The sequence below is a fragment of the Manduca sexta genome, chromosome 5 (genome assembly GCF_014839805.1).
Source record: "Manduca sexta isolate Smith_Timp_Sample1 chromosome 5, JHU_Msex_v1.0, whole genome shotgun sequence".
Lineage (NCBI taxonomy): Eukaryota > Metazoa > Arthropoda > Insecta > Lepidoptera > Sphingidae > Manduca > Manduca sexta.
The window spans coordinates 7496777-7521423 of NC_051119.1; the positions used below are offsets into that span (position 1 = coordinate 7496777).

At 35.8% G+C, this 24647-nt stretch overlaps 1 protein-coding gene across 1 annotated transcript; it reads left to right on the forward strand.

Moving 5' to 3' along the window:
- The first annotated feature begins 7478 nt into the window (after nt 1-7478).
- On the forward strand, nt 7479-14485 carry LOC115444625 (titin). Its single transcript, XM_030170471.2, has 3 exons — nt 7479-7499; nt 8140-8238; nt 13543-14485. The coding sequence occupies exons 1-3, from the start codon at nt 7479-7481 to the stop codon at nt 14056-14058; spliced, it is 636 nt and encodes a 211-aa protein (XP_030026331.2). The 3' UTR covers nt 14059-14485.
- The last annotated feature ends 10162 nt before the right edge of the window (nt 14486-24647 follow it).

A 24647-nucleotide genomic window follows, 5' to 3' on the forward strand; every position in this document is an offset into this window, starting at 1 on the left:
CCTATAAAGAGATACTTATGACAAAACATTTTGCGCCTTTATTATCTGGGTAAAGTGATTCTAATAAAACCTTTTATTAGTTTTTAAATGATTCCTTTTTAGTCGAATTTCGGTGGCCAATTTCAACAGAGATCAGCCACGCAGGAAATATTATAGTGCATAAATGTGTGCAATACACAAGCACTCTGTTCCTTCACTCTCATAGTCTGGATCATATGGTCATATACGAGGGTTGAAAGACTTATTGATTAAAGCGACATTTTTTGCGACACTAACTTTTATACATCTTTAAAATAACTTTTTTATATATTTTTTTTAACCTAGTTAAAATCTTACGAAAAGAAAATGACGCTTTTCAATAATTTCAGCTAACCAGTAGACCGAGTTATCAATATCAATAACTAGCGACCCGCCCCGGCTTCGCACGGGTGCAATGCTGACTATTTAATGGATGTTATTATTATACATATAAACCTTCCTCTTGAATCACTCTATCTATTAAAAAAAACCGCATCAAATTCCGTTGCGTAGTTTTAAAGATTTAAGCACACATAGGGACAGAGAAAGCGACTTTGTCTTATACTATGTAGTGATAACCATAGACTAATATATAATACTGGAAAGTGATAACACCTAAGCATTCTCGCTTTAAAGACCTTTATCACTATAACACATGATAGTTATCTAGATCGGTATAAAACATTAACCTAAAATTCCGCCTACTTTGGTACCGCACGCGACAAATGACCGCAATCAAATACCGAATCGGCTGAAAAAAAACGTCTCGTAGTTCGTACCGACGTAATATGTGGCGTACGTAATACTTAATAACTATGCCTTTTACCGGAAGGCGAGTGTTGCGGGCGATATACAATATCCGGCATTAGCAGAAAAAACTATTCGATAAAAATTTTAATTAACTTTAGTTATTATTAAATTAATGACCGTCTTGGTGGCGTAGTTGTTTTACGGTGCGACTGCTGTGCTGAGGTTTGATTCCCAGTTCGGGCAAAATGTTGGGTTTTTTCTACTCAGTTGATGCTCGGAGTCTGGAAATTGTACCCGATATGGCCGAAAAGCTTTCTCGATGTGTTTATTCTCTATAACTTTATTGAGTATAGCAAAATATTTTTGTAAAATAATTCACAAGGCTTTATCTACTTAATGATCTAAAATATCTTCTAAACTTTTATAACAGTTTAATAGTTAGGTAGCTTGCAAATGTATTTAAATATTAAATAACTTAAGGAAAAGTAAAAGTAAATCATAATTCTGTAAGCGACGAAAGAAGTGTCGATTGTACGTATACAGTGGCATGGTCATGCTATAGATATCAATAATTTGTGTGTTAAGTAATAAAAATATAATCAAATACGTGCTTTTGCTGTGGACTTTATTCACAATGCCTAACACCGCACGATACAACAACATCAAGCCACTTACGGTACTTTAATAGCGCTCATTGTTTGCACAGATTATTATTTAGACAATGCACTCTAATCGGGAATGCGATCAAAACGCTCGCCGGAACAAATTATGGCAGAATAATGCACACTTATTACTTTGAAAGAATTTTGATAACGTACTTACCTATATGTATATTAATAAAATAATCGATTAATTATAGAATATGGAGAAAGGCTAGCATTCTATCGCTGGTGGTAGGATTTGTTTTATATCCGCCCGGATAGCGACCACCGTACACAAGGTGTTAAAACCTGTCATACTGGCCCACGTATGACCGTTCCGGGGTCAGCCTGTGTATATCTGGTTCCAACAGGCCGGCATAATTATGTCGACTGTTAGGGGTAATCAGCCCTCGCGAATGCCAATGGACCCCACTCTACTTACCATCACGGGTTACTTTGCCGTGTATGGATAAGAAAATCATGGAAGAAATAAGCGGAGTGGTTGCACCAGTTACGTCTCTAAGTCTCTACCTACCTCTTGAGGGATGAATATTATGATAGTATGTGTGTATAAACTAGAATTCACTGATGGTTTAAGCAGTTTCCTATGTTTGATTAGGTATATAATAATTAACATTTAACAGAACAGTTTTTTTCTGTGATATCATCATCTAAATTGAATTTAAAAACTTGTGTGCAATACTGGAGGTGTTTTAGGGTATTATATCTCTTTCTCACGCACGCACCGTTATGGCCGATGACACTCGGTGACGTGACAGTTTGCCATTTATGTTATTTCACAGCTACGTTTTCCACTAAATTTCAAACCTTTATAATATTATTATTGCATGGATTTTAAAAACAGATTTTCAACTAGATTTTAGATGATAAACTTTTTCGATAAATATATTATAAAAAGTAGTCAATTAGCTAATTAATAACTGCTATCGAAGAATTTCTTCGTTTTGCCGAACTGTAAGGAGAGCAATTAGAAAAAGGAAAGGATTTTTTAGGATTTGGGTCCGGAATCACTCAAATGGAACAATAATTTCTATAAAACCGGTCATATTTCTTCAGCACTAGCGGTTTGGAGGTTAGACATTACCTAACATCGGATTTATTTTTAAGTACAGGCCCCGCAGTCATCACCGGGGATTCAAGTGAATTGGATACTACGTGCCTTCCGGCTTAACGACAGAGCCCTGGAGGAAAGAGGAAGAGGAGAAAAAGGGGGTGAATTGAAGGGGAAGGAAGGGGAAAATAGCAGGATGGGCGGAGTGAAGTGGGAGGGAAAATGTTCGCAGTCCCTGGCCTCAATGTGTTATACAACTAAGAGGTATACACATTAAACTGTGTGCCTAGGGCCGCGACAAATGTCCCCCGTGCATGGGCGTGCATTCAGTGTGAGGACCATGCGCACAAGAATTGCCTCGGGGAGAGGGGGGGGGGGGGGCTAACATCGGGTTATCCACTTGCCATTAACTTATGCTTCAAATAACAAACGGAGGAACTTAACCCACGCTCTTCCTTTCAGCTAACTATACACTAGGACTATGAGTTAATTATGTGAAAGGCATTATGAATGAACTACAGGTAATGACGAGCGATTTGCGACTAACGGGTTACGCAGATTTCATGCGGACGTAGATTATCTTTCGCAACAGCGCCTTATGAACCATTGACAACATTTTTTTTAATAAATCTGACTTGTCCCTCGTAAAGAAAAACCGCGATAAATCTGAAAAAATGTTTTCATTTTAATTTTATGGCAAATTTTATAATTATTTATAGATAACTTTTTATACTACAGTTTGTTTGAATTACAAAACCTTATTTCCCACGTAAGATCGGAAACACAACCACAATAATTTATCTGAGAGTTTGGTTGTTCATAAAATATGTTTTTTTCGAGTATCTGTCTGAGAGTTAATTACCTCCGTGCAGCGCCTTCTTTTTGTAGACTGCATAACTTCGCACCGCATCGCGTTCTTTTTTCAAACTTCGTCAGCCAGAAACATTATTAGCACTAAAATTTCGTAAAAATGTCTAGACATTAAAGACCTAATAGGCACCTAAATATTTGCTCGAGAAATACTGAATTATTATGACATTAGACAGATTTCTGTTCTTTCTAACTTATTTAACGTGACAAGCACGAAAATTGCTATCGGAACTAAATCGAATTCATTCAAAACAGTGCCTGTCTAAAAGTGAAATGTCTTAACGGTCTAGTTAATAGAGAAGAGATCGTACGTTGCCTATTTATGTACTGCCTAGGTTCGTGTCCTAGGCAGGTTAAAAAAATATGTCATTCTTTAAAAATATGACTTGTAAATAATCGGTTGCAGGTTGAACCGAACCGAGACAAATCGAGGGACCCCAAGAACAAAATCTCATTTGCAAAATGCTCTAGTTGCAGTATGATGGTTTTAAATAAATAATAAAATAATAATAATATCAGCCCTGTATTATATACTTGCCCACTGCTGAGCACGGGCCTCCTCTACTACTGAGAGGGATTAGGCCTTAGTCCACCATGCTGGCCTAGTGCGGATTGGTAGACTTCACACACCTTCGAAATTCCTATAGAGAACTACTCAGATGTGCAGGTTTCCTCACGATGTTTACCTTCACCGTTAAAGCGAACGATAAATTCACAAAGAATACACACATGATTTTTAGAAAAGTCAGAGGTGTGTGCCCTTGGTATTTGAACCTGCGGACATTGGTCTTGGCAGTCCGTTCCACACCCAAGTAGGCTATCGCCGCTTTGTTAAATAAAGTGGAAATATAAATATTAATTACTCATTTCAAACTATTGGTTGTTATCAAAAATAAAATTGTTAGAAAAATTTACTTAATTTCTATGTTGGGGTTGTCGAAATATTTGTGTAATCGTTTTGTTCTGGACTTCGGAGAATGGTCGAATAGTTCATACTTTCTTATATCCACTGAATGCGATTAATGCTATATCTGTAACCCTTGAATCCAGAGCTTTAGAAAATTGAGATTAATTAAAAAAAATCTACGTTGCATATTCGTCACAGATGCGACCAAGAGAAGAGGTACTAGAAAAATTATGTACACCTCCAAAGTAATTACACGTTAATTAACAATCTATAACCAATGTTATAACCTAATTAGGTGACAAAACAACTATAATTACGCAATTGCTAATACTAGGCTAATCCGAAGATGATTTCAAATCGTGACAGCCCATTGAGACCGCGACTAAAGAAGCTATGCGGCGAAAAAATCTTTACGTACCATTGAAAATTTCAGTTACGTTTACCTAAAGACGGTAATGTTTTTATTATAGACTATTTTTAAAGCGGTTTATTTGACCGATATTATTATTTAAACAAGACTATATATAAGTATGGCTCAATTTGGTTCATGAAATAGTTCAATTATTATTAGTCTTACTTAGGTATATAAATTTCGCAAAGCTATGCTTAGTTAAAAAATTTACTCGATCAGTTGTAAGTCACAATCCGCCATATTGTCTCTTAATAAGGTTTAAACTAGAAGCCGTTGATGTTTTTGACAGCTATTTAAGCAATTCTTAATCACCTCTTAACGCTAAAACAGTAAAGTTTATAATTAAGATTGTATACTTATTTGTACTTGAGATCCTACTTAAAGGTGTGATTTATTTACTAATACTGCCCTAAGAACATATAGTTATCTCTCATTAATTAATTACTTAAATAGAAATGTGATATATTAGTGAACATGATGAACTATATTACAAGTATGTAGTTATTATACATATTATTATTCATTACTCAATCAGCTGCAGTCATTATGCTATATATGCTGGAATTAAGATATCAATTAGATCTTTGAGTGTCTCTCTACTACTCTGTTCTACTAGAGTTTTGTTTAGGTATTTATATTTAGTATACTTTTGCCACCGTGTTTGTTTCCACCAGGGACGTGCCACAAACTGTAATAAGTATTTGATTGCAATCTTGAGAAATGGACTACAAACTCCAACAAGTAGGTACATACCTACCCAATGTAATTCTTGTGCGCCCGATCTTCACACCAAACGCACGTCAATGCACTAGAGGACATTTGTTGCGGTCCTAAGGACACAGTTCAGTGTGTATACCTCATAGTTGTCAAGTCACATTGAGATCTACACCTACCTCTTTAGTAGCACCATCTAAAGGTTGACTGGTAGAGAATGCCTTCGCTATTAAGTCTGCCTTAACACTCTGTATATAAACTGTAATAAATAAAATAAATAAGATCTATGAGGGCTAGCGAACATTCCCTGGCCTTCATCCCTACGCTTATCCTAAGAGGGTCCCTTTCTCTCACACTTCCATCCCCGGATATCCCCTCCCAACTTTCCTCCAGACCCCTGCAGTCGCTAAGCCGCGGGTTTCTAGTATCTCATTCGCAAGTTTCTCTCGGTGTTGACTCCGGGGTTCGATATATAAAAAAAACAAATGAAAAAACAGGTACATACCTCAAGTGCGTTACTAACAATGAAAAAAAAAATCATATTAAATCAATCTAGCAGTCACAACTGACCCATACCAATCGCTGGCCCAGTATAAGCGCGAACCAAATGTTTTATTTTTCAGTCTGTGACATAACTGTCCAGAACTTCGTGACTACTTTCTACATACGGTTTGGAGAGAGTAGTGGCTCAAATTATACTGGACGCAATGTAGAGCGTAGACGAACAAAAAGACATCTACGTAAACGATTTATGTAGTGGTTCTGCATTTAAATATTTGGTGTTAGCTATTTCTATGTTGTTATCAGTGGCGGCCCTAAACGACGCGAGCCCCGGGCAGAGCAAAAAAACGTTCGCCTGTTTTAACAGTTTCGTCGGCTAGAACGTAAAAAAAAGGTCCTGTGAGGCACCGCTCGAGGTCTCTGAAAGCGCGAGGCCCCGGGCGGTTGCCTGGTTTGCCTTCCCCAAAGGCCGCCTCTGGTTGTTATGGACGTCTACCTGCAAGGTGCTAGGTCGTAGGAACACGCTGGATGTAGGCCGCTTTCGTCAGGTTCGTCTGGAAATCTCTGGGAGACGCCTATGTTCAGCAGTGGACTTTATGTGGCTGATGGTGATGATGTTACTATTATGAAAGTCTGTCTGGGTACGTACGGCGGCGTACCATTCAGCGTCTTTTCTTTCAGAGTATTATGTTTTGTTTTTAATATTCATAGAGCTCATGAAGCAAGCGACTTTTTCCTATTTTGTGCTGAAGTTATTAGTAAGTATTAATAAAACATCTTAACTTCTTATAGGTACTAACACTTTGAATACTGATTTCTTATGTTTATGCGAATGTTAGACATTAAAAATAAAAGTTATTTACAGATTTTAATAATAAAAACACCAAATGTATTTTTTTTTCTCTGTATCATGCACTGTAGTTTATACTTTAGAATGATTTAGAAAAGAGCAATATTACAGTTACTTGCCGTACTTTTCTGGTGAGAACTGCTTTCCGAACTGGTGGTAGAGTTAATATTGACGGAATTTAAATATAGCATAACATTTTACAAGTTCAAATAAATAATTTAATTAGATTTAAATTATTATAATTTTATTAATAGCTTCGTTTTACTCTGAAAGAGTGCCTAGTGTGTTTTATTTCTTCAATAAGACTCTAACATGGACCTAGTTCCAAGCCATAGATTAATGAATAATGGTCAAGTGTTTGAAAGTCAAGCGTTAAAACACATATAATACATTAATATAATTTTTCTGTACTTCTCATTATGAACTTTAATCTTGCTAAATTTTACATTTCTCCGTGCGCGCAATGTACTGAAAAGGGGTACAACCATCGAACATCTTTTTCTCCACGTATTAATATAGATATAGATATTGATTAACATACGAAGGTGAATTAAAACCATCTAATATCGTGTAAACTAAATTACACTACTACCGCAAAGGTTCATTAAACATCATGCGGAACCCTGAAACCTCGTTAAATCCGCTTCCACCTACTTCCGAGCGCCTGTCACTCCACTATAAAACACTGGGTGATCGGATTGTGTCATCACAACCAGCTACGAGAACCGAGAGGCGCCATCAAAATGCGTTCAGCAATTTTATACGTTAGTTCATTTTGTGTTTGTGATGTGATTGTGTGTGGTTAAAAATATTTTAAATAATATGTGATAGATATTTTTTTATGAGCTTTTAAAATCAGTTTACGTGACATTTATTTGAAATTGTGCGCGATTTAGTTCTGATTTATGATTATAGATGGCGTTCAATTTATATGTACATAGGTGGAAATCAGAAATGCTACGTGTTTAACTAAATTATAATTAGTGCAGTATATTTGTGCTAGAGGGCGCTGTACTTTTATATATTTTAATTACATAAAACTGTTAAAAATACTCACGTGACATTTTTGATGTTAGGGTAAAACTGCGTCAAAAATAAAATTATAAACATTGATTTTGAAATTAAAGTTTTTAGTGGATTATAAATTTCTATGACAGTGATACAATCGAAAATCCACATCTCGGTGTTAGAAACGAACTAAAATTTAAAAAGCAAAATAATACTTAGATATAAATTAAATACAAAGGATACTAATGTATAATTGACTTCATTATTACTTCTACATACTAGATTCCATAACCAATAAACTCTGCTTATATTTAACAATTTTTATTGTAGAAATAAATATTTTTTTACTTACTTACTTACTTATACCTGACTTACTTACATCATACTTATTTCTAGATTACCAGCAGCTTCTTGGTGGCTTCCGCATTAGCCAACCAGGCACAATGGACCCCCTTCGCCAACCTCCAAGCATTCCTTCCACAGCAAGACCAGCAAGTAAGTTTTATAGAAAGAATATTAAAACTAGAAAATGGGTCATCAGCTCCACGTCCACTAGCAAATTGGTTATCTGATTCATGGTCACTCATAAACATCCCTACGAGGAATCATGGGGCTTAGGTTTTTCCTGAAGTTTCTTAAGTCATATAAACGAAGCTAATCATATTTAGTTCCTAGTGGCTTCCTAAAAAAATATTATATATATTTGAAAAGCCTGAGTTAGTTTACCAGGTTAATCAAGACTTTTACAGATTTAAAATTTGCCTGGGTATGAATTTCCTGGAGGGGTTTATCGCAAACCAATGGCTAGCGTGAAAAGTATGCTAAATAGTTTGACAACATGCGTAGATAATTGTGTGGCGTCTACCCCACGTGTGTGAGTGAGTGTGAGAGGGAAATAAAAGCAGACAACCATCATGAGGTGAAATCCAGATATAAATTCAAATCCTATTCAGTTATGTGGCTTGATTTTCCCGAATAGATTCCGTTAATAGTTTCCTGAGCTGGGATTTGAATCCGAGACTTTCCACGATCTAAGTCCATCACTGCACCTATAAGCCGCGGAAGTAGATATTCTTTAACACAATAACAATGTATGGCGTGAGTTTGCAATTTCTTAAAATAAGCGCCTATGAAAGCAATTCTTAGCGAAGTATGAATGGAATCCATAACACTTACATGTTTTCCACAGAAACACGCATGATCACAATATTTTATAAAGCATGTTGTTGGTAGTTTGTAGGTTGCGGTATTTTGAACAATTGCTGGAAAAATGATATCATTCTTGCATATGACTGTAGCGCCGTTCTCTGGTTCGATGCCCGGGTCGGGAAAAGTGATCTTATCTATCAATACGATGTTTTTAAGGGAAGCAAGTGCAAGTCATCTGATGGTCAATAATTACCACAATCCCTCATCCACAATATCAAAATAATCGATATGTTATTTTAAAATTAGAAATTTATAATAATAATATCAGCCCTGTATTATTTACTGTTCCACTGCCGGGCACGGGCCTCCTCTACTACTGAGAGGGATTAGGCTTTAGTCCACCACTCTAGCCCAGTGCGGATTGTTAGACTTCACATACCCTCAAAATTCCTATAGAGAACTTCTCAGGTATACAGGTTTCCTTACGATGTTTTCCTTTACCGTTAAAGCAGGCGATAATTCACAAAGAAAAAAATTAGACATTTGCCAAAACACAATAAATGTATTATCTCCGTCACATGACATTAAAATCTGAAAGAAATTAATGTATTTTTTTATGAATGGGCTTCGAAATAAAGCATTTTTTATGGGCGCGCGGTTTCATGGTTTCTACGGAAGCATTTACACAACAATGCAGTTATGCTTTGTTGGAAACTTACGAGGTAATTTAGGTAGGAGGTTATTTGTTCCAGTATGTAGGCCGATATGTTTTGCAGTCTGTCCCAATATAGACCAGCTATTATAGTAATTTTTCTAGACCATATTTTGTATTTGCCTTACTCATTCGCCCGTGTAAAACTTTCCACGATAAATAACCCAAAAATGAAATGGTGAAAACTAATTCTAAAACTGTAACTAGGTTTATTACTCCAATGAATAGAAAGATATTTATTATAAAAATTAAAATGAAACCGAGGTCGAGGGATCAGCTCACGATAAAATTAAATAACACAAAATTACACTACTTAAAATGTAAAACTGTAATTTGCACTTAAACTGTACTTTGGGCGAATCTATTTTCGAGCCCAAATGCTATTAACATTTAAATAGGATTATAGAAAACTTTTGTAAAAATATAAATCTTCGTTAAACAAGTAAAGTTTTGAAAATAATTTGCATTTTATAATACTTAGCGCTGTTGGTTTACTGTATCCAACGCCGGGCTTAATTATTAACCGGGCCAGACAGACGTCGTTTTGTCTAGACTTTATGATTTCATTAATGGAATTATCGCATCATAATTAGAAAACTTTTGAATATTGTGATGTGACGCGTACAGGGAGCGTAGTGTGTGACGCGCGGGCCGGTGGAGCGACGAGCTGAAGGTAGTGGATGAGAGCTCAGGAGCGAGTGTTGTGAAACCACGTACAGGGAGCGTAGTGTGTGACGCGCGGGCTGGTAGAGCGACGAGCTGAAGGTAGTGGATGAGAGCTCAGGAGCGAGTGTTGTGAGACCACGTACAGGGAGCGTAGTGTGTGACGCGCGGGCTGGTGGAGCGACGAGCTGAAGGTAGTGGATGAGAGCTCAGGAGCGTGTGTTGTGAGACCACGTACAGGGAGCGTAGTGTGTGACGCGCGGGCTGGTAGAGCGACGAGCTGAAGGTAGTGGATGAGAGCTCAGGAGCGAGTGTTGTGAGACCACGTACAGGGAGCGTAGTCTGTGAGGCGTGAACTGATGGTGCGACTAGCTGAAGGTAGTGAATGAGAGCTCAGGAGCGAGTATTGTGAGACCACGTACAGGGAGCGTATTGTGTGACGTGCGAGCCGGTGGAGCGATGAGCTGAAGGTAGTGGACGAGAGCTCTGGAGCGAGTATTATTATAGAATTAGCAAAATCTTATAATAAATGAAGCATTTAGTTTTGTCGGGATACCGAAGGATTCCTAAACACTAAAATTGTAACGTATTCTGCGTCTAAGGAAAAATATAAAACGTTACAAACAAGATTATGAGTTTGGCCGTATATTGAAGTCTTTATTGTGTCTTGAAGTAATTTTGTTTGTTTATAATATAATATACAATTTACGAGCGCCGGTCGTCTTAGTTTGTGAACAAAACTCGCGAACTTCTCTTCAGTTGAAACGTTTCAAGGTGACTTTTAAGGCACAAAAGACGAAATATTATGTTCAATTATCAAGCGGTTTGGACATTTGGAGAAGATGGATGGCAGTAGACTGACAAAAGAAGATATATACCGCGAATGTGGATGGAAGAGCCGGTAGGCGTCGAACGCACCGAACCTTCGAATGTCAGATATCTGACATTCAGGGTAAAGGCCCAGTCAAAAGTACCCTGGACCGGTGGGAATGCATAAAAAGATTGATGAAAGTGGAGGAAGCAAAAGAATCAGAAACGTGCAAAGTGGCAATTCATTGTATCTGTCTACCCCTGTGGGAGAGAGGCGTGATACCATGTATGTATGTATGTATGGCGATGCGCAGATGCTCTCAAATGTTACATCAGACAAACGACAAATACACAGTAACAAGCTATAATTATTTCTCAATTACAATGTTGTATGTTATGTAATAATACATTAATACAGAGATTTCCCTATATTAATGTAATCTGATGCAGGTTTCTGCAAACCTCAGAAGTTTTCTATAAGAATGTTGAGGGTGAAATCTGCCAATCCGCACTACTCTAGTTCGGTGGAACTAATCCCTCTCCGTAGAGGAGGCCCCTGCTCAGCAGTGAGGCAGTAATAATTAGTTGAAACAATTTATTTATTTAAATACATACAGCAAGTAGACCGCACTACCCTGATTGTAAGCCGATTGGAACCCTGACTATCGTCTGACGAGAGATGGGATAAGAGAAATAAACAATAATAGATTCTATTTCATGCAATAGGTATTAATAATTTACGTTATTAATGCACGCTTTTTGTTCCTTTTGTACTTTCCTATTGCATAACGAGTTACATCACTGTAAAATGCTATATTAACTGGTCGAAACTGTTGCAATCTCGGCCATTGAAAGTGAATCTATATTCTGTGTTTTTTTGTGCGACACTATCTAGTTCTTTGATACATTGAGTTTTAGTTTTTATTTAACGCGGTATAAGAAAGTATAGGTTATTACGACAAGAATTTGTTGTGTTTTTATTTATTTTTTGTTGAATTACTTTTATAATTGAATAGCAAGTATTTATTAAGTGTTGTTTTTGTTTTTGGTTGTGTTAAAAACCTTTCCTGGCATAAAAGGTAACAGTTATATGTAAGATTGGGTCTTTTTGTGTGCCATCTATCTTTTTTTTTATTGCTTAGAATGACGAGACGAGCTTGCCGTTCGCCTGATAGTAAGTGATAGACCGCCCATAAATAGTAGAAACACCATCCAACACCTTGAATTACAAAGTATTGTTTGGTATTCCACTGCACTCGCCATCCTGAGACATATGATGTTGTATTATGTCCAATAATTACAGTGGCTACAATGTCCTTCAAACCGGAACACAACAGTCACTTCACACTGCTTCTTGGGTGCAGAAATAGACATTGCGATGGTACCTGCCGAGGCGGACTCTCACATATGAGAGACCTACCACCAATAAAGGATAATAAAAATAATATCCTTTTCCTTTCGTTAGTTTTTTCCTCTACTTCTTTTTTATTTACGTAATGTCTAGTTATTCAAATTTATGTAAGAACACAATTCGCTTCAACACAAGGCCGAGAGTAAGATCGTTTTATTTTCATATATATATATATCTTAAATAAAAATAACTTCAAACAAACATTACGATAAGAGCAACAGTATTAGAATACAACTGCAATGCTGAGGTCTCGGGTTCGATTATCGGGTCGGGTAGTGTGATATTAGGTCTTTCTACTCAATATCAGCTCAGTCTGGTATTGTGCCTAGGCGATAGGTTTGTCCTATTACATGTAATAGGTACGGTGAAAAGTGGATGCACCAGTTGCATCTCTGCCTACCCCTTCGGAATTAAAGGCATGAGTGAGAATTAGAATGAATTATATTAGATATATACTACCGTCTTTTTAATAAGCTGAATTTATTATATTATATGACTGTATAATTTATTATATTTTTATGCCGTATTTGTTTATTTTGGTTATATTGAATTAATTAATAGTTCTACTGATAGAACCATGTTAGTTTGTTGGATTATCGGATGACCTCGAGATGCAATTCAATGAACTTGTATGACATGTTTAATATGCGGGGTCAATATCCTTATTTCAATTGATTATGTATAGTCTGACCAGGAAAATATAAAACCTCGCAATGTTGTGGCAAACAGGGATCTAGTTAAGCAATTATTTTATTTAAATGGGTACGAGCCTCTTCTATTACTGTGAGTGGACCACCCTGGCTTATTGCGGATTGGCAGACTGCACATACTTTTGAAATTCTTATAGAGAATTTCTCATGTACGCAGGTTTTGTTACGATGTTTTCTTTTACTGTTGAAGCAAGCGATAGTTTACAAAGAATACTCACAGGAGATTCGGATAAAACAAGCAATAATTTACAAAGAATCCTCAAACACGGAAATGCGCTCATTTGGGTTTTGAAGCTGTAGACACTACTTAAACGGAATTGTAGTAACACTATTGTCTTCCTCAGGTACAAGCAAGTGAATACGGCGACTTTGGCGGACAAGAAGACCACGGCGATGGCGGCGGCTTCGGAGGTCACGGCTTTGAAGGTGGTAACGACTTTGGTGGAGGTGGTCACGGCTTCGGTGGCCATGATATTCAAGCCCACGCCTACCCCGTCCACCAACACGTCGAGGAAGAAAACCCGGAACCAATCAAACACTACAAGGAAGTAGTGGTCCCTGTTCCCAAGAACGTAGAGTTCAAAGTTCATCAACCGATTATAATACCGGTCCCGCACCACGTTCCGATTCAAATTCCGGTGCCAAAAGCTGTGGTCATTCCGATCGTGAAGGAAGTTTCCGTTCCGGTGGAAAAATCTGTTCCTTATCCAGTAGAGAAGATTGTTCACGTGCCTAAAGTTAAAGAAGTGCCTTTCGAAGTGGTGAAGCATATTATTGTCCCTGTACCCAAGCCTTTCCCTTTCAAAGTGCCAGTCCACGAAACGATCATCCACACGAAAAAGGGCTCTCACAAGATATAAATGAGGTTTAAATTCGTTAGCTTTTTAAAGTAAATTTGTTGTTAGTTTTCCACCGTTGTTTGTGCTGATGTGTGCTTCCAAATGTATAAATAGGCGTGTATAGTTGTGTTTGTTATTATAGAATGCGTTAGCTAGTCATCTTCAGTGTGTGCGAGGGTAGGACAGTGCTGAGAGTAGGCCATTGTCAATATTCTTAAATTGATGTGAATGTAAAATGACCTTTGTACAATGGTTGATTGATTATAGATTGCCTTGTGAAGGAAAGCTGGTTAAACGGGAAGTACCATTAAGGTAAAAGTGATGCGGTGTATTGGTGTGTGTATAGGCCCTTAATCCCAGGAGATGACTAGATGTGTGTACTATACTTTACTGTGATTGTTTCTTGTTATTTAGTTTGTAAGAATAAATATTTTATACCATTTTCCTACTTTTTTTTTTAATTTATTAGGCCATTAAGAAAACAAGCCAGTTAATTTTCTGTCTCATTTATTTTTATTATTTGTCTGAATCCATTCGTTCTATTAAAATATAAAGAATAAATTTAAGCCAGATAAAAAGCAGATGAGACGGAAAAATCGTAATAATATTTCATAAAAACTTTTTCCTTACAAACATTTATTTTGGAAATTAAAAACATAATATTTTGATTGTTATTGCTTATGGGTTCGATTCCTAGGGGAATTAAAAATTAACAACTAAAAATTGTTTCGAAAATATTTCTGCCACTTTCTTGACGATTAAAATAAGCCATTTGAGAAATAGATGATGCTATAACGTAAAACAATGACGTGTTTTTTTCTTCTTAAAGTTCGTTTATCCAAAGGCCAAGATTTCGTTTCCGGGAAGTGAAATTTCCGGTAATTATAACTGTTGCTCTTTACGCATGATTAAAACAATTTCGTGATCTTGTACTTTGTAAAAAAAATTAAGATAAATCTTTTTTGTGTGCAAGAACTTTGTCTTATAACTTTTATACGTTTGATCTTAAAAATAAAACAACGAATTCGTTTAGCTAAAAGCAACAAAGTAAGGTTAGCAGGAGGCGTGCTACAGATGGCGTTAGTGCGGAATACAGTGTTGCTATTATATTTTTATTTATTACTTACAAATCTTAGAGCTTCTAGAGAGAACATCTTATTATTTTCTCCCATGTTCCGAAGGCTTGTATTTATTTCCTTTGACTTTTCGTACGACCAACATCTCAATCCCCCGTGACCATGAAGGCTGCAAAGTCTTTGATATTTCGGGAGAAAATAATAATTTAAAAACCGCGATGAAATTCGAAAAATAGTTACATTTAAATGTCCAACATTCGCGTAAACATAAGAAACGAACGCGTTAAACTCAGGAACTAAGTAATGAATCGATTTCGTTTTTTTTTTTCACTAATATGAAGCTACATTAGATACTCTTGAGTGCTTTAGGATAATATTTATCTCGGAAAACCTTGCCGCGGCTTTAGGCGCAGCAAAAGCTATTCTTAATATTGGTTCTGAATTTTCACATTTATCTTTTTGATGGGATTAATAATATAATTGAGTCCTTATTCAAAGCGTTAAGGAAGTTATTAAGATGTCCTTATCTCTTGAATCACGTGTAATAAATATTGTATTGATCATGAAGAAATATAGTACTTGGAACCTTTTATATAAAACAGTTATGTTAAACTTCGATTATTATAATTTTTCTTTTATTTTATTTAGTTAAGTTACAATCCTATATATTTAAATGCAAGATGTATTTACCTATAAGTTTGTTACATCCAGTTTAACACTATTCTGAGCTATAACATAATGTAATAATGTGAAAACCGTTGCTGGAGCTAAGAAAATAAATGTATTAAAGATTTCCTCTACTCAACTATATTGTATTCTGAGCGCCTGAACTGCCAGGGTAAGGGTGGTCCCCTTAGGTTTTCCCCTTAGTTGAAAATGGAATCCCCTAGAATTGTGTCGAATATAGTTATGGATATATATATGGATGATATATTTATATGTCAGAATCCAATTTTGTATTTGAGTACAGAAAAATGTTGGACGAAGTAAACACTTTATTAGAATAGAATGTTGTAGACAATAATTATATAGTTGGATTCAACAGTGAAGAAAAATAATGTAAGGAAGAGTGTGAGTGAGAGTTCTCCATAAGAGTTTCGAGGGTGTGTGAAAACAACGCGCACGAGTCCTGCGTGGTGGAGGCCTAAACCCTCTCAGCAAATATCCATGTTTAGCAATGGGCAGTATATAATATCTACATATTATTATAGGTTATAATTAATTCGACGGATAAGTTTTATTAAACGGCAAACCATTCCTAATAGAACTCCTAAATTCAAATTCAATTAATGCAAATGTTTGAGCCGTGGGAGAACTGGTCACCTTCCGATTTCTTAGATGTAAGTACCTATTTTAGGAACCTTGAATCTAAAAAAATCCTTTCATAATTATTGTATAAAGACGTGGTTAATTAAAGGAAGTATCTGTAGGTCAACTAGATTTTACGGTCGTAACGTCACTGAATTGAAATGAAATAATTTATTTGACTCTGTAAAATGTTGAAAATGAATCAGATTCAGTGAAATTTCTTCTCGCTTACTGGTTCGGAATGCAGTTTCCACCTGAGAAGGGGCAATGATGGCCTTACCAGACGCGAGTCTTCAGGTGAAAGCAATAAAACAATGATGCGAGGCTTTAGGGGAAAGCAAAAAAATACAATACAAGGCCCCAGGCAAAAGCATGAAAAAAGAATGACGCGAAGCTCTGAGAAGAGCAAAAAAATTAAATGATGTGAGGCCCCAGGCGAAACCCAAGAAACAACGACGTGAAGACCCGAGTGGAGCAAATACTAAAGGTTTTAATAGTGTCGTCGGTAAAATTGCGAAAAAAGGCCCTGCAAGGCACCGAGGCCTCTGTAAACAAGAGGTCTCGGTCGGATGCCTAATAGATGTAATGAATCCTTATGTTTAAGCGAATGTTAGACATCGAAATAAAACTTTTTTTCGGATTTTATTGCAGTTTTTTTATTTCAAAATATTTTTTTTATAATTGCATTAATTTTCCCAATAATTTTAACATTTAAAATAGTAAATTTATTAAATTGAATAAAAATTTGATTTTATTTTATTATTATTTTATTACTAGGATTATATCATGAATGAAATCAAAATATATTAAATTGAACAAATTAAATAATTCCAAGGATTATAGTTTATTTAATTAAAACATTTGATTTGCAATAAAAAAATATTGATATTTCAATTTATCTTAAAAATAAGAAGCAAAATTTGCATTTAATTTCGTGTATACATAATGATTATTAATCCTCTTATTAAAAAAACAAACATTACCCTATTGATACAGGGCCCTTATATCTACTATATACACGGTATTTTGACACTTCATTTGACAAGCATATATTTATTTATTTATTATTAACGGACTGCTAACGGAGCTTAGAATTCAATTTAAATCCACATTAGATATTATAGTAACAGTCTCTCATGTTATTGTAACTGTAGTTACAAGCAGTCACAGCATGAGCCACAATATGTATTATATATTTTTTTCAACGTTAAACAAAACATACTCTTATTATTTTTAGTACAATAGCAACAATCAACAATGTATCCTACCTTATCGGTCTATGACAATTGATATTGGAATATAGAACACCATTCCACGCTAATTTCACAAAGGTAACATAACATTGGCGTGTTAAGGTTTGATACTGTTATCTATACTTATAATAAATCTGTAGAGAGGTCAATTCTGTATATGAAATATATTTTCAAAATCACTATCAGGGGGTGATTAGGGATCAATACTGATGCCAAAAATGCAATTAGTAAAATTTTTGTCTGTCTGTCTGTCTGTATAACCGTTATAGAAACAAAAACTACTCGACGGATTTTTACGAGACTTGGTAAAATTATTTGTCATACTCCTGTGCTGGTTATAGTATACTTTTCATCACGCTACAATTAATAGGAGCAGAGCAGTGAAGGGAAATGTTGGGAAAACGGGAGAAGTTACTCAATTTTTTTAGCTTCCGTCGCGTGTGCAACCTTAATGGTTAAAGCTACACAGAAATCATGTATGACGGAAATGTTCTCCTTAAAATTATATAAAAAATATCCCACGACAGCATATGTCTATCTTTTATGGTTGACTCACAATAACACGTGTAACTCCCGATAGCTTAGCAGTTCGAAGCTTTCTCATTATATTTGTCTAATATCTGTCTAATTAAAAAAGTTAACATTATTAAATATTCCATAAAAAAGAATCATAGAAATCGGTATAGAAACACCAAAGTTATACATGAAATACGCTAATAATAAGCCATCACGCGTGACTACTGAATCATGCTATATGCTTCCTTCGATTTCACCAGGATCCCTCATCAGACCCTGACCGGACACTCGGACCACCTGCATACCACCATACATTAAAAAAACATACCGACAAATTGAGCACCTCCTCCATTTTTGAAGTCCGAAATCCACGCGGGCGAAGCTGCGGGCGGAAGCTAGTCTATAATATTATACAAAGCTGAAGAGTTTGTTTGAATGCGCTATTATCAGGAACTACTGTTTCGAATTGAAAAAAATATTTTAGTATTGTATTGCCCATTTATCGAAGAAGGTTACAGGCGATATAACATCACGCTCTGATCGGTACGAGCGGAGCATTAATGAACAAATAAATGTAAATGATTAAACTTACGCAAAAACCAAGTATGGCGGAATTGTACCTTTTAAAAAGTTCATCAAAATATATTATAAAACGAAGTCCCCGCCGCATCTGCTTGCACGTCTGAACGCGATAAATTCAAAAGTACAACACGGATTTGAATGAAATTTGGTATAGAGATAGTTTGAGACCTTGGGAATCATAAGTTACTTTCTATCCCAGAAAATATTATTCACGCGAACGGAGCCACGAGCAAAAGTGAGTAGAAGTCCCTGACTGTTGTATTTTTTTGAAGTTTTATACCGTTTATAAAAACGAATATCAATAAAAATCGTAAACCTGATCACTTTCAATATTTATATTTGTGGATTTCATTTGCATTTTTTTTTAGTCGACGTGAGACGTAATCAGTACAACTTTATGTGTTTTGTTTTTATATCGAGTTTAAAAAGTCACAATACATCTATACCGCGTCAAGCGAAACGGATGTGTACAACCACAAGTCTTATATTGATTATTTATATGCAAAAGTTGTTTTTCTTTTTACGTTTTTGGATAAAAATTATATTATTTCCTGTGACACAGAAATACTAATTGCTTGGTTAAGTTTTTGTAGAAAATTTGCATGTGTATTTATTTGCGCTTTTCAGCATTTTTTTACGTTTACTACTGACGCAGTTTTCGATCACGCCTTTTCCCCTATCAGGGGTAGGCAGAGATGAAACATATGGTGTTTATAGGTGTTTCTAATTTATTAGCTAATATTATAACATTAAATAACTTATAAATTAGCAAATAGCACTTATTTAATTATCCCAACAATATATTAGACACAATTTTTAGATTCCGGGCCGATACGGAGCATAAAAAAATAATTTACCCGACGCGGATTTGAACCCGGGACTTCGAGGCTGGTAAATAAAGTGCTCCTTACAAAATACCCTATGTATTTGACTCATTTTTGTTATTTACTTTTAACAAATATAAATTATAACAGAAAAAATATTAAGAACTGGTAAAGAATTCACAAGTTCTAAACGTTTGAATTTTGATAGAAAGACTAAGCGTCAAGAAACGGGAAGAGGTATAATAGGCGCACGTGACGTCATCATGATTTACGATGCATGCGACAGAATGAGAGGGAGCGATATCCCCACTACGCGCAAACTCTTGCGCATTTTTAATATTCGAAATATTAATCTCTTCGTCATTTCTCAACTACTTTTAATGCTGTTTTATTTTACGTACCATTTGCTGTTACATATAAGATAATAAACAAAATAAAACATAGGAAATACCCTATTACTGGGTTACGGAACTTTTGGTATGACGTCAGATGCAAGTGGTTTTTTCCACGGCCGGGCTTTGATTCAATCTTCGATGATGCGTAGCTTTGAAACCATCAAGTTAAAAATAAATTGTTCAAAACAAACTACCTGATAAATTATGGGTTTTGCATAAAAAATAATATTCACGATTATAGCTGTCAATGTACTTAAAACACAAAGGCGTCTACAAAAACACACCACATATATTTTATCCCCGAAGGGATTATGCAGTGGCGCAACCAGGGCACCCACTTTTCGCCAAGTGTGTTCTGTCCCATGATATGATAGGGCGCCTATCGTCTTATCAGGCACAAATTTCAGACTCCGGGCTGATACTGAGCAAAAAAACCCAAATATCACATTGCTCGCCCGGGATTCGAGCCCAGATTCATAGCGCTGCCGTACAACTATACCACCGAAGCAGTCGCCATGCATACGTTGTCAATTATTATACTCATTTGTCACGAAGTTGTTTTAAAACAATTATGAAAGTAAAGTTCAACTAATTTGAGATGTCAACTTATGATAGAACACGACATCTGAACCAAGTCAGTCTTAAAATAGTTTTATACATGAATTCAGTTTTTAGAGTAATGTAAATGAATCCCTCGTAGCCGAATTTCGGCCACGGCGGCCAATCTCAACGGAGATCGGGCAAGTACGCAGGAGATATTACCTTGCTACAAATTTTTGTTCGCTTTATAACATTACTATCGTCTAAATACTTACGAGTCACGGAAAATGTAGATTTACGCATTTCTTTAAAAAACTTTTACGTATTTTGAAACTATAACATTCCTATATTATATATATATATATAAACTATTAAATATATATATATATATATATATATATATATTTAATAGTTTTTACTATTAAATATATATATATATATATATATATATATATATTTAATAGTTTTGGTTGCAAATTTAAATGATGTGCACTTTAGGAGGAGATGCATGGAATTAACTATTTTAGTGTCCTTATTACTGTGAAGTTAATGACACAATATCTACACTAGAAACAATTTTAAACTTCCGAAGTTAAGATAGAAGGCAATCATATCTAAGCGACAATCAGCAAATTTTTGAGTAATTTTACGTTTGTTTATGTATGTTATGCTTGATTGCCTTAAGTTTTTTTTTTTAATTTTGGATTTAGTTTTGTTCAATTTTTCTTTTAATTTTATAGTTGTTTTCTTATACAAATGCTGTTTCACACCTGTGATTAGTGAGTAGACTCATCCATATAGATTATAATTTAAATTAAGCATGTTAAGTCTATTAACTGTTGGTGTGTCATTTAATAAATAAATATTTCAGCCGGGAATCGTCCACTGCTGTACATAGGCCTCCCCCATTGAGCGCCACAGGGAGCGGTTGTGGGCCGCCCTCATCCATCGGACTCCGGCGACCTTCACCAGATCATCGGTCCATCTCGTGGGGGGCCTGCCTACTTGTGATCGCCACTCCAGAACTTTTCCAGAAATTTTTGAGTAGAGTGCTTTAAAGGTCTGATTTTAATATAAAAATTCATAATAATTAAACTTTCAGTTTATAAAGATATAGTGTAATGATATTAAAATTGTAAATATTTATAAAATTAATTTTGGGAATATTTAGAATCGTCAAATTTTACTGCATCATTTGATACAGGTTTTGCAGGTCTAGGACAATTTTAATATCATTATAAAATAAAAGGTTTAATTGTTATGAAATCTATATATATTAAAGAAAGTTGTGTTAGTTACACTATTTATAACTTAAGATCATATCACTGATATCACTCAGGTGACGGACATAGGATACTTTTTATCCCATTCCCATAGGAATGGGATGTGACATAAAATGTGGTATAACAAAACGAAATTTGGTATGGAGATAATATAAGACCCTGGGAAGGTTATAGGCTACTATCCCGGGGAAATATATAGCGGGACTTTTATCCCGGAAAACTCTTCACCCGGGCGAGGCCGTGAGCAAAAGCTAGTTTCTTAATATAATCAAAAATATAAAGCACTCTAGTAAAAATTTACTGATTGTCGCTTAGATATAATTGCTTTTCAAGCGCCGATATTTTTTTAATTTCGAGTGGATAGCTTCTAAAAATACGTTCAGCGCTCCGTTTTTTTTTGCTGGTGGTAGGATATATATTATATCCGCCCGGATAGCGACCACCGTACACAAGGTGTTCAAACCCGCCATAGTTGCCCACGTCAGTGTGTCGCGTTCCGGGATCAGCCTGTGTATATCCGGTTTCAATAGCAAGGCATAATCGACTGCTTAGGGGTAATCATCTCTCGTCAGTCGACATTCTATTGGACCCCACTCTACTTACCATCAGATGCAAGGGGGTTTGTGGTGCTCCTATAAAAAATATGTTGCTGGGGAGCAACATAAGGTACATATTAGAGGCTCCAGTGCGGCCTGCGGTTGTGGTCGGACGCCTTGTCAGCGGTCGTTGCCTTTATTATTCCGAGATAGACAGCAAGCCAGCTCGCGCGGCTGCATGACTCACTCCTATCTTTAGGTTTACCCATTACGTCAGATACATTAATAATTCAACTAAATTTTGTTTATTTGTAATTTCGCACAAGGGCCATAAAAGATCGCATATTTTTAATTTAGACGCATTTTAAATAATTCCTAACCGACATTTTATCGGACGATTCATACGAAGTAAATAAAAAGTATGTGAGTATATATCGTTTCACTCAATCTGGTGCATTTGTTGTATTAATCGATATGAATAAGATTGATGTTTTGCTACTATTATTTTAGTAAGAATTCCATGGACTGCCTCGATGGGGTGGTTGTATTTCGTGCGCGGTACGATACCGCTCTAAAATCCAGGGTTCGAATCCCAGTTCGCTTTTGTAGATACTTAATATCACCCCAGAGCCTGGAATTTCTGCCCGATATGGCTACGCTCGCCCCCTATCATATAACGGGATGGAACACACAGGCGAAAAATAGGTGCCATGTTTGCACCTCTGCCTACTCCTTCGGCGATAAAGGCGTGATGTGTGTTTAAGTCTATGGATAGTGATCTATATATATAAAAATCAATTGCTGTTCGTTAGTCTCGCTAAAACTCGAGAACGGTTGAACCGATTTGGCTAATTTTGGTTTTGAATTATTTGTGGATGTCCAGGGATGGATTAAACGGTGACGAACATAAATAATAAATAACGGAAAATACTAAAAACGACAATATAAGTTTTCAATACAAAATGTTCCTACCTGTCAAACATTTCATGTCTTTTCTCTTTTTAGAAATAAAGAACTGTAACATATATATAGATGTATTCAGAAATAAGTCTGTTTCATAGTTGTAATATGAGGTCCGATTTCTTTGGTTTATTTTGTTCAAATACAAAACATTTCAGAAATAAATAAAGTGTAAAAGTGTCAGTGGGTTCTTAAAAATAGAAAATAAATAAAGAAATTTCAAGACTATAATTAAAATCTATCATCAATTTGTCAGTGCGTGAGAACTTTTTTTATCGTTATTGTCTCAAAATGCCACGGAGAAGATGACTTAGATAGTCGAAGTTAATCAAATGTACGACGAGCTACTTCACGTGCAAACCGTACTCTCGACTAGCGAGAGACAGATAATGATAACATACGTATTGTATGGCAAAATTGTGTTTCACAATAAATAATAGTAATAAATGTATGTAGGTGATACGAAGTTCACCGGGTCATCTATATATATATATATATTTTAAACGCTAGCGCAACAAAATGATCGGTCACCCATCCTTATAAAATTGATAAGTTAACGAGCACAATATAATTGTCATGGAGATTTAAAACTATTAAAATGTAAAATTAATTTTTAATATGAGCGTTAACATAGGGTTGGAGAGGCTTGGAAAAACAGTCCTGCACGGACTGTTTTTCCAAGCCGTCTGATCATCGAGATAGTCCTTTAAATTATAATATCCCTTAGACATTAACTCGCGCTTAACGTGACACTTAAATTTGTGGTCGGGCAGATTGGTTATGTTGGAGAGTATTTTATAATAAAATTTAATGCAATTGGCTAAACATTTATTAATTTTACAGAGCCTAAAATTTGGAACAACTAGTTTATTCTTATTTCTAGTTATCCAGACAGTTTAAGTCACTGTTTTTCAGACAAGTACCTAGGTTTTTGTGGACATGCATAACATTCTGAAAAATGTATATCTACAGCTGGCAAAGTCAGTTCAGTCGTAACGGCTACCGCAGGACTAGTGGTGAAATGGACCGCAAGACGCCACTATCCATAGACTTAAACACACATCACGCCTTTATCGCCGAAGGAGTAGGCAGAGGTGCAAACATGGCACCTATTTTTCGCCTGTGTGTTCCATCCCGTTATATGATAGGGGGCGAGCGTAGCCATATCGGGCAGAAATTCCAGGCTCTGGGGTGATATTAAGTATCTACAGAAGCGAACTGGGATTCGAACCCTAGATTTTAGAGCGGTGTCGTACCACGCACGAAATACAACTACCCCATCGAGGCAGGCCATGGAATCCTTACTAAAATAATAGTAGCAAAACATCAATCTTATT